Source organism: Bombina bombina, chromosome 12 (assembly GCF_027579735.1).
Source record: "Bombina bombina isolate aBomBom1 chromosome 12, aBomBom1.pri, whole genome shotgun sequence".
Lineage (NCBI taxonomy): Eukaryota > Metazoa > Chordata > Amphibia > Anura > Bombinatoridae > Bombina > Bombina bombina.
Window position 1 is genome coordinate 22,999,917 of NC_069510.1, and position 13,330 is coordinate 23,013,246.

Genomic DNA, 13,330 nt, shown 5'->3' on the forward strand with positions numbered 1-13,330 from the left:
CTCTATGAAGGAGTCTGGACTTAAGTTCCTCGGATTGATCACAATATATACTATCACTGGTTGTGTTTCTTCTCAATCTGAGGAACTGACTCTTGGGAATAGATTTTAGCAGGTGTAAAGGATGAGCTGATTGGGCATGCAATATAGTGTTACCGGCTGTCTGTTTTTGATAAGTACTAGAAATAATTATGCAGGTGTCAGCTACACTTACAAGAGTGAGATCCAGAAAGTTTACCTTTACTTGATCAATTTCTCCAGTAAATCGTAATTCCGCAATATTATCATTGAAATAATCCAAAAAATTAGCAATGGTGAAATTATCACAATGGACAGTATCAATGATAAATATCATATCGTCGATAAGATTATAAAAAAATTGTACTGGCAGAAAAAAAGTTAAACTGTAGTTGGAGCACCCACTTCAAGTGGGAAATAGCAGACCCCCCCCTTTCTGTGCATATAAAAAGACTACACAAACAAGAGTAAGCTGGAGGAGGAATACCTCAGTATTCTCCTAAAACTTTGGGACTTGGTTAGGAGTCTGAAAACCAGAGAAATGTTATTAAAAAATAAGCAAAACTATACATTTAAAAAAACAACAAAAAAACACTTTATGGGCTATATAAATAGATCATTTACAAAACACTTACGCAAAGAAAAAAACAAGTGTATAATGTCCCTTTAAGCTATAATAGGTGCCTCTAATTTAAAAACATGTATATTAAAAAATATATATATTTTCCTATTCAAGATTTTATTATTGCATCGAAGGTATATTGGAGCTGGCAAACTCCAGATTCCGTGCCTTAGGTTGTTTGGTGCCGTTTCCCAGTATAAGTGTTCACTATGCAAGAAAATCTGATCTTTGTTTAACACAAGGACTTATACTTTATATCTGACGATCCCCCACTTAGTCACATTTAAAGTCTTACCATATTGTTTTTGTACTGCTGGCCCGAAACACTTTAAGACAGAAGCAGACGCTGGGCATAAACAAAAAACACTGATTAAATGTCCATACCTTTGTAACGTTCCCGACGGCGTTCCGCCAGTGTCTCAGCCCTGCGGCCAGAACTGCGTTCCACTACTGCTGGTTTGGCTGCAGGCTTCACAGCTGGCTTCACCGCTGGCTTTACAACTGGCTTCACCGCTGGCTTTACAACTGGCTTCACCGCTGGCTTTACCGCAGGCTTTACAACCGGCTTCACCGCTGGCTTGACAACTGGCTTCACCGCTGGCTTTACAACTGGCTTCACCGCTGGCTTGACAACTTGCTTCACTGCTGGCTTGACAACTGGCTTTGGTGCAACAGCAATAGGAGGTGGAGGAGGAGGTGGTGGTGGTGGCGGCGGCGGTGGTGGGGGAGGAGTAGGAGTTGGAGGTGGTGGTTTTTCAACAGGTGGTTCTGGTTCAGGAGCTGCAGAAGGCAAATACTAGATAGTAACAGACTAAAATTACATTCTGCCTCCAAATCTGTTCTTACCAGGGTGCTTTATCAGGCTAGAGAAACTGCTAAAAGTTTTTATGTGAATCTTCCAAATTTGTGTCCCTTTAAGGAGCATATTCACAACCGTAACTTTACTCATTCTTGCATCTCAAAGAAGGCATTTTAAAATTGAATGCAGTTTTTTTTTTGTTTATTTTTAAAATAACACACACAAATCAATAAAAAAATAATTTAAGTTTAGTGGGGGTTTTCCCTTACACATTATTAAAAATAATTTTCTATTACAATAAAAAAAAGTGTTTACCCTATAACAGATTACATGATAAAAACTTGAAGGATGCACCATAACAGCCTATACACATCGGTAAGCAAATTATATCTCCAGTTTATAAGATATACTTTACAGGCTATTAGAGGCAGTTTCAATAAGATTAATAAAAACACAATTTATGCTTACCTAATAAATTAATTTATTTCATGGTGGTGAGAGTCCACAAGCTATTATCTGTGGGATTCCACTCCTGGACACTAGGAGGAAGCACACATACCCAACATTGCACAAGCTTTTAATCCCTCTCACCCCTCTGGCATCTCGGTCTAACGTAAAGTCCCGAAAAGGAGAAAATAGAGAATTAGGAAAGGACAAGGCGGGGTAAATGAGCACTGCTGCCATTTCGAAAAAAAATATGGGAGGGTTACATGGACTCTCACTACCATGAAAGAAACCAATTTGTCAGGAAGCATACATGTCTTCTTCCAAAAGGTGGTGAGAGCCCACAAGCCACTACCTGTGGGATCTAATACCCAAGCCGTGAAGTCCACGAGTAAACAAGAGGGAAAAGATGAAGGCAACCACATTTACCAGCCACTAAGAAATTACGTTTTTTCTCTCAAAAGTTATTCCAAAGGAAAAATTAGGAAAAAAAAGACCAAATTGCTTCTGTGCACTCTACATAACACTAAACTCATCTTAAAAGGCCAACAAAGTTGTACTAATGTAGAAGAAATGTTCCTGCTACCAATAAAGCCATACTTAATGAAAGCTATAACCAGTACCCTAAAGTCCTATGACTCATACGTGAACACTTTTTTTTTTTTTAAATCTTATGTAGTATGAGAACAAGTTTATAATTATCTTTAAAAATAGAAATAGGAGAAAGTGAACTACAAAGTCCTCAATTTAACTTATTTGTTAAAAAAGAAAAATCCCTGCAAATGCTAAGAAATGCTGGTAAAAACAAAGTTAAACGGGACGGAGCCAAAGTTGGAGCTGGCAGGACGTCTCTCTCGGTAGCTCTGACTTTAGGATTATATCTTACCATTCTAGAATACTTTTTACGCAACTCTGTGCAATTTACACGGTGCATAAGACGTTGTGGCTGACACCATACACCGAGCACGTTTGAGGAGCCGTCTAGTAAACTTGTTCAGCTACGCAACCGAGGCCTATGAGTGGCCCCACACGCAGCCTAAAGAGAATGGGTTTTCACAGATCGGGTAGCGGATCCCTTCAGCTAACGTCCCCTCATCACCGCCGTTACTTTACGTAACTACAGTATTCCTGGCGCATCCTGTGGCTCCCTTAACAAATAGATCTGACATTGCTCCCTCATTACTGCAGAGTGGTACTTTCCATTCCTTATACTCCAACAATTCCCTTCATGTAGCGAAGTGGACTCCTGCATTCATAAATACGGTCAACTCTTATTTGTCTACTGGGCACATTAACTTGTGAATACACAACTGCACCTCTCACAAATGATGCTGTGTCTGTTATGAAGCCACAACACCTCTCTAGCCCAGCAACAAAACAGAATTTATGTTTACCTGATAAATTACTTTCTCCAACGGTGTGTCCGGTCCACGGCGTCATCCTTACTTGTGGGATATTCTCCTTCCCAACAGGAAATGGCAAAGAGCCCAGCAAAGCTGGTCACATGATCCCTCCTAGGCTCCGCCTACCCCAGTCATTCGACCGACGTAAAGGAGGAATATTTGCATAGGAGAAACCATATGATACCGTGGTGACTGTAGTTAAAGAAAATAAATTATCAGACCTGATTAAAAAACCAGGGCGGGCCGTGGACCGGACACACTGTTGGAGAAAGTAATTTATCAGGTAAACATAAATTCTGTTTTCTCCAACATAGGTGTGTCCGGTCCACGGCGTCATCCTTACTTGTGGGAACCAATACCAAAGCTTTAGGACACGGATGAAGGGAGGGAGCAAATCAGGTCACCTAAATGGAAGGCACCACGGCTTGCAAAACCTTTCTCCCAAAAATAGCCTCAGAAGAAGCAAAAGTATCAAACTTGTAAAATTTGGTAAAAGTGTGCAGTGAAGACCAAGTCGCTGCCCTACATATCTGATCAACAGAAGCCTCGTTCTTGAAGGCCCATGTGGAAGCCACAGCCCTAGTGGAATGAGCTGTGATTCTTTCAGGAGGCTGCCGTCCGGCAGTCTCATAAGCCAATCTGATGATGCTTTTAATCCAAAAAGAGAGAGAGGTAGAAGTTGCTTTTTGACCTCTCCTTTTACCAGAATAAACAACAAACAAGGAAGATGTTTGTCTAAAATCCTTTGTAGCATCCAAATAGAATTTTAGAGCGCGAACAACATCCAAATTGTGCAACAAACGTTCCTTCTTTGAAACTGGATTCGGACACAAAGAAGGCACGACTATCTCCTGGTTAATGTTTTTGTTAGAAACAACTTTCGGAAGAAAACCAGGTTTAGTACGTAAAACCACCTTATCTGCATGGAAAACCAGATAAGGAGGAGAACACTGCAGAGCAGATAATTCTGAAACTCTTCTAGCAGAAGAAATTGCAACCAAAAACAAAACTTTCCAAGATAATAACTTAATATCAACGGAATGTAAGGGTTCAAACGGAACCCCCTGAAGAACTGAAAGAACTAAGTTGAGACTCCAAGGAGGAGTCAAAGGTTTGTAAACAGGCTTGATTCTAACCAGAGCCTGAACAAAGGCTTGAACATCTGGCACAGCTGCCAGCTTTTTGTGAAGTAACACAGACAAGGCAGAAATCTGTCCCTTCAAGGAACTTGCAGATAATCCTTTCTCCAATCCTTCTTGAAGAAAGGATAGAATCTTCGGAATCTTTACCTTGTTCCAAGGGAATCCTTTAGATTCACACCAACAGATATATTTTTTCCATATTTTGTGGTAAATTTTTCTAGTTACAGGCTTTCTGGCCTGAACAAGAGTATCAATAACAGAATCTGAGAACCCTCGTTTTGATAAGATCAAGCGTTCAATCTCCAAGCAGTCAGCTGGAGTGAGACCAGATTCGGATGTTCGAACGGACCTTGAACAAGAAGGTCTCGTCTCAAAGGTAGCTTCCATGGTGGAGCCGATGACATATTCACCAGATCTGCATACCAAGTCCTGCGTGGCCACGCAGGAGCTATCAAGATCACCGACGCCCTCTCCTGATTGATCCTGGCTACCAGCCTGGGGATGAGAGGAAACGGCGGGAATACATAAGCTAGTTTGAAGGTCCAAGGTGCTACTAGTGCATCTACTAGAGTCGCCTTGGGATCCCTGGATCTGGACCCGTAGCAAGGAACCTTGAAGTTCTGACGAGAGGCCATCAGATCCATGTCTGGAATGCCCCACAATTGAGTAATTTGGGCAAAGATTTCCGGATGGAGTTCCCACTCCCCCGGATGTAATGTCTGACGACTCAGAAAATCCGCTTCCCAATTTTCCACCCCTGGAATGTGGATTGCAGACAGGTGGCAGGAGTGAGTCTCCGCCCAATGAATGATTTTGGTCACTTCTTCCATCGCCAGGGAACTCCTTGTTCCCCCCTGATGGTTGATGTACGCAACAGTCGTCATGTTGTCTGATTGAAACCGTATGAACTTGGCCTTTGCTAGCTGAGGCCAAGCCTTGAGAGCATTGAATATCGCTCTCAGTTCCAGAATATTTATCGGTAGAAGAGATTCTTCCCGAGACCAAAGACCCTGAGTTTTCAGGGGTCCCCAGACCGCGCCCCAGCCCATCAGACTGGCGTCGGTCGTGACAATGACCCACTCTGGTCTGCGGAAGGTCATCCCTTGTGACAGGTTGTCCAGGGACAGCCACCAACGGAGTGAGTCTCTGGTCCTCTGATTTACTTGAATCGTCGGAGACAAGTCTGTATAGTCCCCATTCCACTGACTGAGCATGCACAGTTGTAATGGTCTTAGATGAATGCGCGCAAAAGGAACTATGTCCATTGCCGCTACCATCAAACCTATTACTTCCATGCACTGCGCTATGGAAGGAAGAGGAACGGAATGAAGTGTTTGACAAGAGTTTAGAAGTTTTGTTTTTCTGGCCTCTGTCAGAAAAATCCTCATTTCTAAGGAGTCTATTATTGTTCCCAAGAAGGGAACCCTTGTTGACGGAGATAGAGAACTCTTTTCTACGTTCACTTTCCATCCGTGAGATCTGAGAAAGGCCAGGACTATGTCCGTGTGAGCCTTTGCTTGAGGAAGGGACGACGCTTGAATCAGAATGTCGTCCAAGTAAGGTACTACTGCAATGCCCCTTGGTCTTAGTACCGCTAAAAGGGACCCTAGTACCTTTGTGAAAATCCTTGGAGCAGTGGCTAATCCGAAAGGAAGTGCCACGAACTGGTAATGCTTGTCCAGGAAAGCGAACCTTAGGAACCGATGATGTTCCTTGTGGATAGGAATATGTAGATACGCATCCTTTAAATCCACCGTGGTCATGAATTGACCTTCCTGGATGGAAGGAAGAATTGTTCGAATAGTTTCCATTTTGAACGATGGAACCTTGAGAAACTTGTTTAGGATCTTGAGATCTAAGATTGGTCTGAACGTTCCCTCTTTTTTGGGAACTACGAACAGATTGGAGTAGAACCCCATCCCTTGTTCTCCTAATGGAACAGGATGAATCACTCCCATTTTTAACAGGTCTTCTACACAATGTAAGAATGCCTGTCTCTATGTGGTCTGAAGACAATTGAGACCTGTGGAACCTCCCCCTTGGGGGAAGCCCCTTGAATTCCAGAAGATAACCTTGGGAGACTATTTCTAGTGCCCAAGGATCCAGAACATCTCTTGCCCAAGCCTGAGCGAAGAGAGAGAGTCTGCCCCCCACCAGATCCGGTCCCGGATCGGGGGCCAACATTTCATGCTGTCTTGGTAGCAGTGGCAGGTTTCTTGGCCTGCTTTCCCTTGTTCCAGCCTTGCATTGGTCTCCAGGCTGGCTTGGCTTGAGAAGTATTACTCTCTTGCTTAGAGGACGTAGCACTTGGGGCTGGTCCGTTTCTACGAAAGGGACGAAAATTAGGTTTATTTTTGGCCTTGAAAGACCTATCCTGAGGAAGGGCGTGGCCCTTACCCCCAGTGATATCAGAGATAATCTCTTTCAAGTCAGGGCCAAACAGCGTTTTCCCCTTGAAAGGAATGTTAAGCAATTTGTTCTTGGAAGACGCATCCGCTGACCAAGATTTCAACCAAAGCGCTCTGCGCGCCACAATAGCAAACCCAGAATTTTTCGCCGCTAACCTAGCCAATTGCAAAGTGGCGTCTAGGGTGAAAGAATTAGCCAATTTGAGAGCACGGATTCTGTCCATAATCTCCTCATAAGGAGGAGAATCACTATCGATCGCCTTTTCTAGCTCATCGAACCAGAAACACGCGGCTGTAGTGACAGGGACAATGCATGAAATTGGTTGTAGAAGGTAACCTTGCTGAACAAACATCTTTTTAAGCAAACCTTCTAATTTTTTATCCATAGGATCTTTGAAAGCACAACTATCTTCTATGGGTATAGTGGTGCGTTTGTTTAAAGTAGAAACCGCCCCCTCGACCTTGGGGACTGTCTGCCATAAGTCCTTTCTGGGGTCGACCATAGGAAACAATTTTTTAAATATGGGGGGAGGGACGAAAGGTATACCGGGCCTTTCCCATTCTTTATTTACAATGTCCGCCACCCGCTTGGGTATAGGAAAAGCTTCTGGGGGCCCCGGGACCTCTAGGAACTTGTCCATTTTACATAGTTTCTCTGGGATGATCAAATTCTCACAATCATCCAGAGTGGATAACACCTCCTTAAGCAGAGCGCGGAGATGTTCCAACTTAAATTTAAATGTAATCACATCGGGTTCAGCTTGTTGAGAAATTTTCCCTGAATCTGAAATTTCTCCCTCAGACAAAACCTCCCTGGCCCCCTCAGACTGGTGTAGGGGCATATCAGAACCATTATCATCAGCGTCCTCATGCTCTTCAGTATCTAAAACAGAGCAGTCGCGCTTACGCTGATAAGTGGGCATTTTGGCTAAAATGTTTTTGATAGAATTATCCATTACAGCCGTTAATTGTTGCATAGTAAGGAGTATTGGCGCGCTAGATGTACTAGGGGCCTCCTGAGTGGGCAAGACTGGTGTAGACGAAGGAGGGAATGATGCAGTACCATGCTTACTCCCCTCACTTGAGGAATCATCTTGGGCATCATTTTCAGTGTCACATAAATCACATCTATTTAAATGAGAAGGAACCTTGGCTTCCCCACATTCAGAACACAGTCTATCTGGTAGTTCAGACATGTTAAACAGGCATAAACTTGATAACAAAGTACAAAAAACGTTTTAAAATAAAACCGTTACTGTCACTTTAAATTTTAAACTGAACACACTTTATTACTGCAATTGCGAAAAAGTATGAAGGAATTGTTCACCACAGTGTCTTAAAGCCTTAAAAGTATTGCACACCAAATTTGGAAGCTTTAACCCTTAAAATAACGGAACCGGAGCCGTTTTTATCTTTAACCCCTTTACAGTCCCTGGTATCTGCTTTGCTGAGACCCAACCAAGCCCAAAGGGGAATACGATACCAAATGACGCCTTCAGAAAGTCTTTTCTATGTATCAGAGCTCCTCACACATGCGACAGCATGTCATGCTTCTCAAAAACAAGTGCGCAATACCGGCGCGAAAATGAGGCTCTGCCTATGATTAGGGAAAGCCCCTAGAGAATAAGGTGTCTAAAACAGTGCCTGCCGATATTATTTTACAAAAATACCCAGATTAAATGATTCCTCAAGGCTAAATATGTTTATATATGAATCGATTTAGCCCAGAAAATGTCTACAGTCTTAATAAGCCCTTGTGAAGCCCTTATTTACTGTCTGTAATAAAAATGGCTTACCGGATCCCATAGGGAAAATGACAGCTTCCAGCATTACATCGTCTTGTTAGAATGTGTCATACCTCAAGCAGCAAAAGTCTGCTCACTGTTCCCCCAACTGAAGTTAATTCCTCTCAACAGTCCTGTGTGAAACAGCCATGGATTTTAGTAACGGTTGCTAAAATCATTTTCCTCTTACAAACAGAAATCTTCATCTCTTTTCTGTTTCAGAGTAAATAGTACATACCAGCACTATTTTAAAATAACAAACTCTTGATTGAATAATAAAAACTACAGTTAAACACTAAAAAACTCTAAGCCATCTCCGTGGAGATGTTGCCTGTACAACGGCAAAGAGAATGACTGGGGTAGGCGGAGCCTAGGAGGGATCATGTGACCAGCTTTGCTGGGCTCTTTGCCATTTCCTGTTGGGAAGGAGAATATCCCACAAGTAAGGATGACGCCGTGGACCGGACACACCTATGTTGGAGAAACAAACGTTTTCCTCAAACAATAGTTGCTCAAATATAAAATAAAAAAAAAGGCATAAAAGTTATACTTTATTTACAAAGTCCCTCTCAATTACCCATTTCACAGATTTATTTACCCATATCACAGTGGAAAAAATAGAGGAAGTTTTACTATATAGCTGCATTCCTAATTTTCTAAGCTTATAAACTTTGTTGGAAGTTTATCAGATACACAAGAAAGATTTCTCTTCTTTTTAAGACCCAGTAAATACAGTATATTTGCATAATCAACAAATGCATGATAAGACAAAGTGATGTATATTTCCACTCTTCTTGTACCATGTGGCAGCCATCAGCCAATCACAGATATATAAACACGCATATTCTGTAAATGTATTATTTATTTATACTTGTGTGTGTGTGTATATACAAATTATAGCCCATTCCATTCAAACACTGTCAAATACCATATACCTTTGAACCCTTATAACTTTTTTTTTTTATTAATAATTTATATGAATATTTTTATTAGATAGTGTATATTGGAGCAGAACACTTAATTTTAATGTATTTATATTGTGTTTGGTGAAACTTATTTAGCCTTAACCCTTTATGCAAGGTCTTCAGTCACGCTAACCTGACATGCGCAAATTTAGATTGTACTCGGTGGTACACATTTACTTTAAACTTGTAATACGAGTACAAGTTAAAGCGAGCACGAATGTAGATGTTAAAGGACCAGTAGATAGAGTAGATTTGCATTAACAACAAATGCTTGATAAAAAGACAAAGCAATAGCACTTTCAAATGAGTAACAGATTTTTTTTTTTCTGACAAAGTTCAGTTATGTCTGTCTATTTCCACTCCTCCTGTATCATGTGACAGCCATCAGCCAATCACAAATGCATAAACGTATTTTCTGTGAATTCTTGCACATGCTCAGTAGGAGCTGGTCACTCAAAAAGTGTAAATATTAAAAGACTGTGTACATTTTGTTAAAGGAAGTAAATTGAAAAGTTGTTTAAAATCGCATGCTCAGTCTGAATCATGAAAGTTTAATTATGACGAGTGTCCCTTTAATAAAGATTCTGTTTTTGGTCTCAGACTGCCGCCTGCTGGACTTGCCAAAATTTATACCTTACATTTTGAAGTCATTGTTGGAAATTAAATACATATGAATAATTTTACAAGATTTGAACTCTATTTCTTTGAGCGCCATGACAAATCCCTGCATGACCATTAGCTATAGGTAAATATGACTATAATCTAGAAATTCTGGACATACTGCGACAAGGCCATATGAAATAATCTGGATTGGTGGTTCAAGGTAATTGAAAGAGGAAGGCGGCTTCTTAGATTGTTTGACCTTATTCCAAAACACAAGACCTCTAGAAGGGTGTGAAAGCTCTACTTTTTGTAAAAAGGGGAGGAAGATTTAGGTTCCTATATTGACTAAGAAAGTAATTTGCTATTAAAATCAAAATTTTCCTTAAGACTGTCTGAAAGAATTCTGAAATCCACCAGTAACTGTAGTAAACAAAAAAATTGCTCTTAAAAATAAATCAGACATATGACAGAACAATGAATAGACTGTTATTATCCCAGTAAATTCAAAGCTGGTGAAAACAAGGCCTTTAAAAGTTGACAGATAGCCATGCAGCATTAGGTTCCTGCACCCAAAGCAGGACTCAAACTCACAACCTCAACCATGTGAAGCAAAGAAGCTAACCACTAAGCCACAACAAGCTCAGAAATAAAATAGTAAAGCATATGGCTAAAGTGGTAATCACCACATGCACATTGGAAGAGATTCCCAAAGCTCTACAAAGAGACTGATAAAGAAAAACAGAATTTATGCTTACCTGATAAATTACTTTCTCCAACGGTGTGTCCGGTCCACGGCGTCATCCTTACTTGTGGGAATATCTCTTCCCCAACAGGAAATGGCAAAGAGTCCCAGCAAAGATGGCCATATAGTCCCTCCTAGGCTCCGCCCACCCCAGTCATTCGACCGACTGACAGGAGGAAAAATATAGGAGAAACCATATGGTACCGTGGTGACTGTAGTTAGAGAAAATAATTCATCAGACCTGATTTAAAAACCAGGGCGGGCCGTGGACCGGACACACCGTTGGAGAAAGTAATTTATCAGGTAAGCATAAATTCTGTTTTCTCCAAAATTGGTGTGTCCGGTCCACAGCGTCATCCTTACTTGTGGGAACCAATACCAAAGCTTTAGGACACGGATGAAGGGAGGGAGCAAATCAGGTTACCTAAACGGAAGGCACCACGGCTTGCAAAACCTTTCTCCCAAAAATAGCCTCCGAAGAAGCAAAAGTATCAAATTTGTAAAATTTGGCAAAAGTGTGCAGTGAAGACCAAGTCCCTGCCTTAAATATCTGATCAACAGAAGCCTCGTTCTTGAAGGCCCATATGGAAGCCACAGCCCTAGTGGAGTGAGCTGTGATTCTTTCAGGAGGCTGCCGTCCGGCAGTCTCGTAAGCCAATCGGATGATGCTTTTAAGCCAAAAGGAAAGAGCGGTAGAAGTCGCTTTTTGACCTCTCCTTTTACCAGAATAGACGACAAACAGAGAAGATGTTTGTCTGAAATCTTTTGTAGCTTCTAAATAGAATTTTAGAGCACGGACTACGTCCAAATTGTTGAACACCAGATAGGGCGGAGAACACTGCAGAGCAGATAACTCTGAAACTCTTCTAGCAGAAGAAATAGCAACCAAAAACAAAACTTTCCAAGATAACAACTTAATATCTATGGAATGTAGAGGTTCAAACGGAACCCCTAGAAGAACTGAAAGAACTAAATTTAAACTCCAGGGAGGAGTCAAAGGTCTGTAAACAGGCTTGATCCTAACCAGAGCCTGAACAAATGATTGAACATCTGGCATAGCTGCCAGTCGTTTGTGTAGTAAGACAGATAAAGCAGAAATCTGTCCCTTTAGAGAACGCGCAGATAATCCTTTATCCAAACCTTCTTGCAGAAAGGAAAGAATCTTAGGAATTTTTACCTTATTCCAAGGGAATCCCTTGGATTCACACCAGCAGATATATCTTTTCCATATTTTATGGTAAATCTTTCTAGTTACCGGTTTTCTGGCCTGAACCAGAGTATCAATCACCGAATCTGAAAACCCACGCTTTGATAGAATCAAGCGTTCAATCTCCAAGCCGTCAGCTGGAGGGAGACCAGATTTGGATGTTCGAATGGACCCTGAACAAGAAGGTCCTGTCTCAAAGGTAGCTTCCATGGTGGAACCGATGACATATTCACCAGGTCTGCATACCAAGTCCTGCGTGGCCACGCAGGAGCTATCAAGATCACCGAGACCCTCTCCTGTTTGATCCTGGCTACCAGCCTGGGAATGAGAGGAAACGGTGGGAACACATAAGCTAGGTTGAAGGTCCAAGGCGCTACTAGTGCATCCACTAGAGTCGCCTTGGGATCCCTGGATCTGGACCCGTAGCAAGGAACCTTGAAGTTCTGACGAGACGCCATCAGATCCATGTCTGGAATGCCCCATAATTGAGTCAACTGGGCAAAAATCTCCGGGTGGAGTTCCCACTCCCCCGGATGGAATGTCTGACGACTCAGATAATCAGCTTCCCAGTTTTCCACACCTGGGATGTGGATCGCAGATAGATGGCAGGAGTGATTCTCCGCCCATTGTATTATTTTGGTTACTTCTTTCATCGCCAGGGAACTCCCCCCTGATGATTGATATACGCAACAGTCGTCATGTTGTCTGATTGGAATCTTATGAATCTGGCCTTTGCAAGCTGAGGCCAAGCCCTGAGAGCATTGAATATCGCTCTTAGTTCCAGAATGTTTATCGGGAGAAGAGACTCTTCCCGAGACCATAGTCCATGAGCTTTCAAGGATTCCCAGACCGCACCCCAGCCCACTAGACTGGCGTCGGTCGTGACAATGACCCACTCTGGTCTGCGGAAGCTCATTCCCTGGGATAGGTGGTCCAGGGATATCCACCAACGGAGTAAATCTCTGGTCTTCTGATCTACTTGAATCACTGGAGACAAGTCTGTATAGTCCCCATTTCACTGTTTCAGCATGCACAGTTGTAATGGTCTTAGATGAATTCGCGCAAAAGGAACTATGTCCATTGCTGCAACCATCAACCCTACTACTTCCATGCACTGAGCTACGGAAGGACGTGGAACAGAATGAAGAACTTGACAAGCGCTTAGAAGTTTTGACTTTCTGACATCTGTCAGAAAG

At 42.1% G+C, this 13,330-nt stretch overlaps 1 protein-coding gene across 3 annotated transcripts in view; it reads right to left on the reverse strand.

The window, feature by feature from the left end:
- Positions 1-13,330, reverse strand: part of BRD3 (bromodomain containing 3) — a 128,156-nt gene that overhangs the window by 59,194 nt on the left and 55,632 nt on the right. For all 3 annotated transcript variants that reach the window (XM_053695623.1, XM_053695621.1, XM_053695622.1), the window contains exon 6: positions 1,022-1,417. In XM_053695623.1, the coding sequence (XP_053551598.1) occupies positions 1,022-1,417 (396 nt within the window). The remainder of the gene's footprint in view (positions 1-1,021; positions 1,418-13,330) is intronic.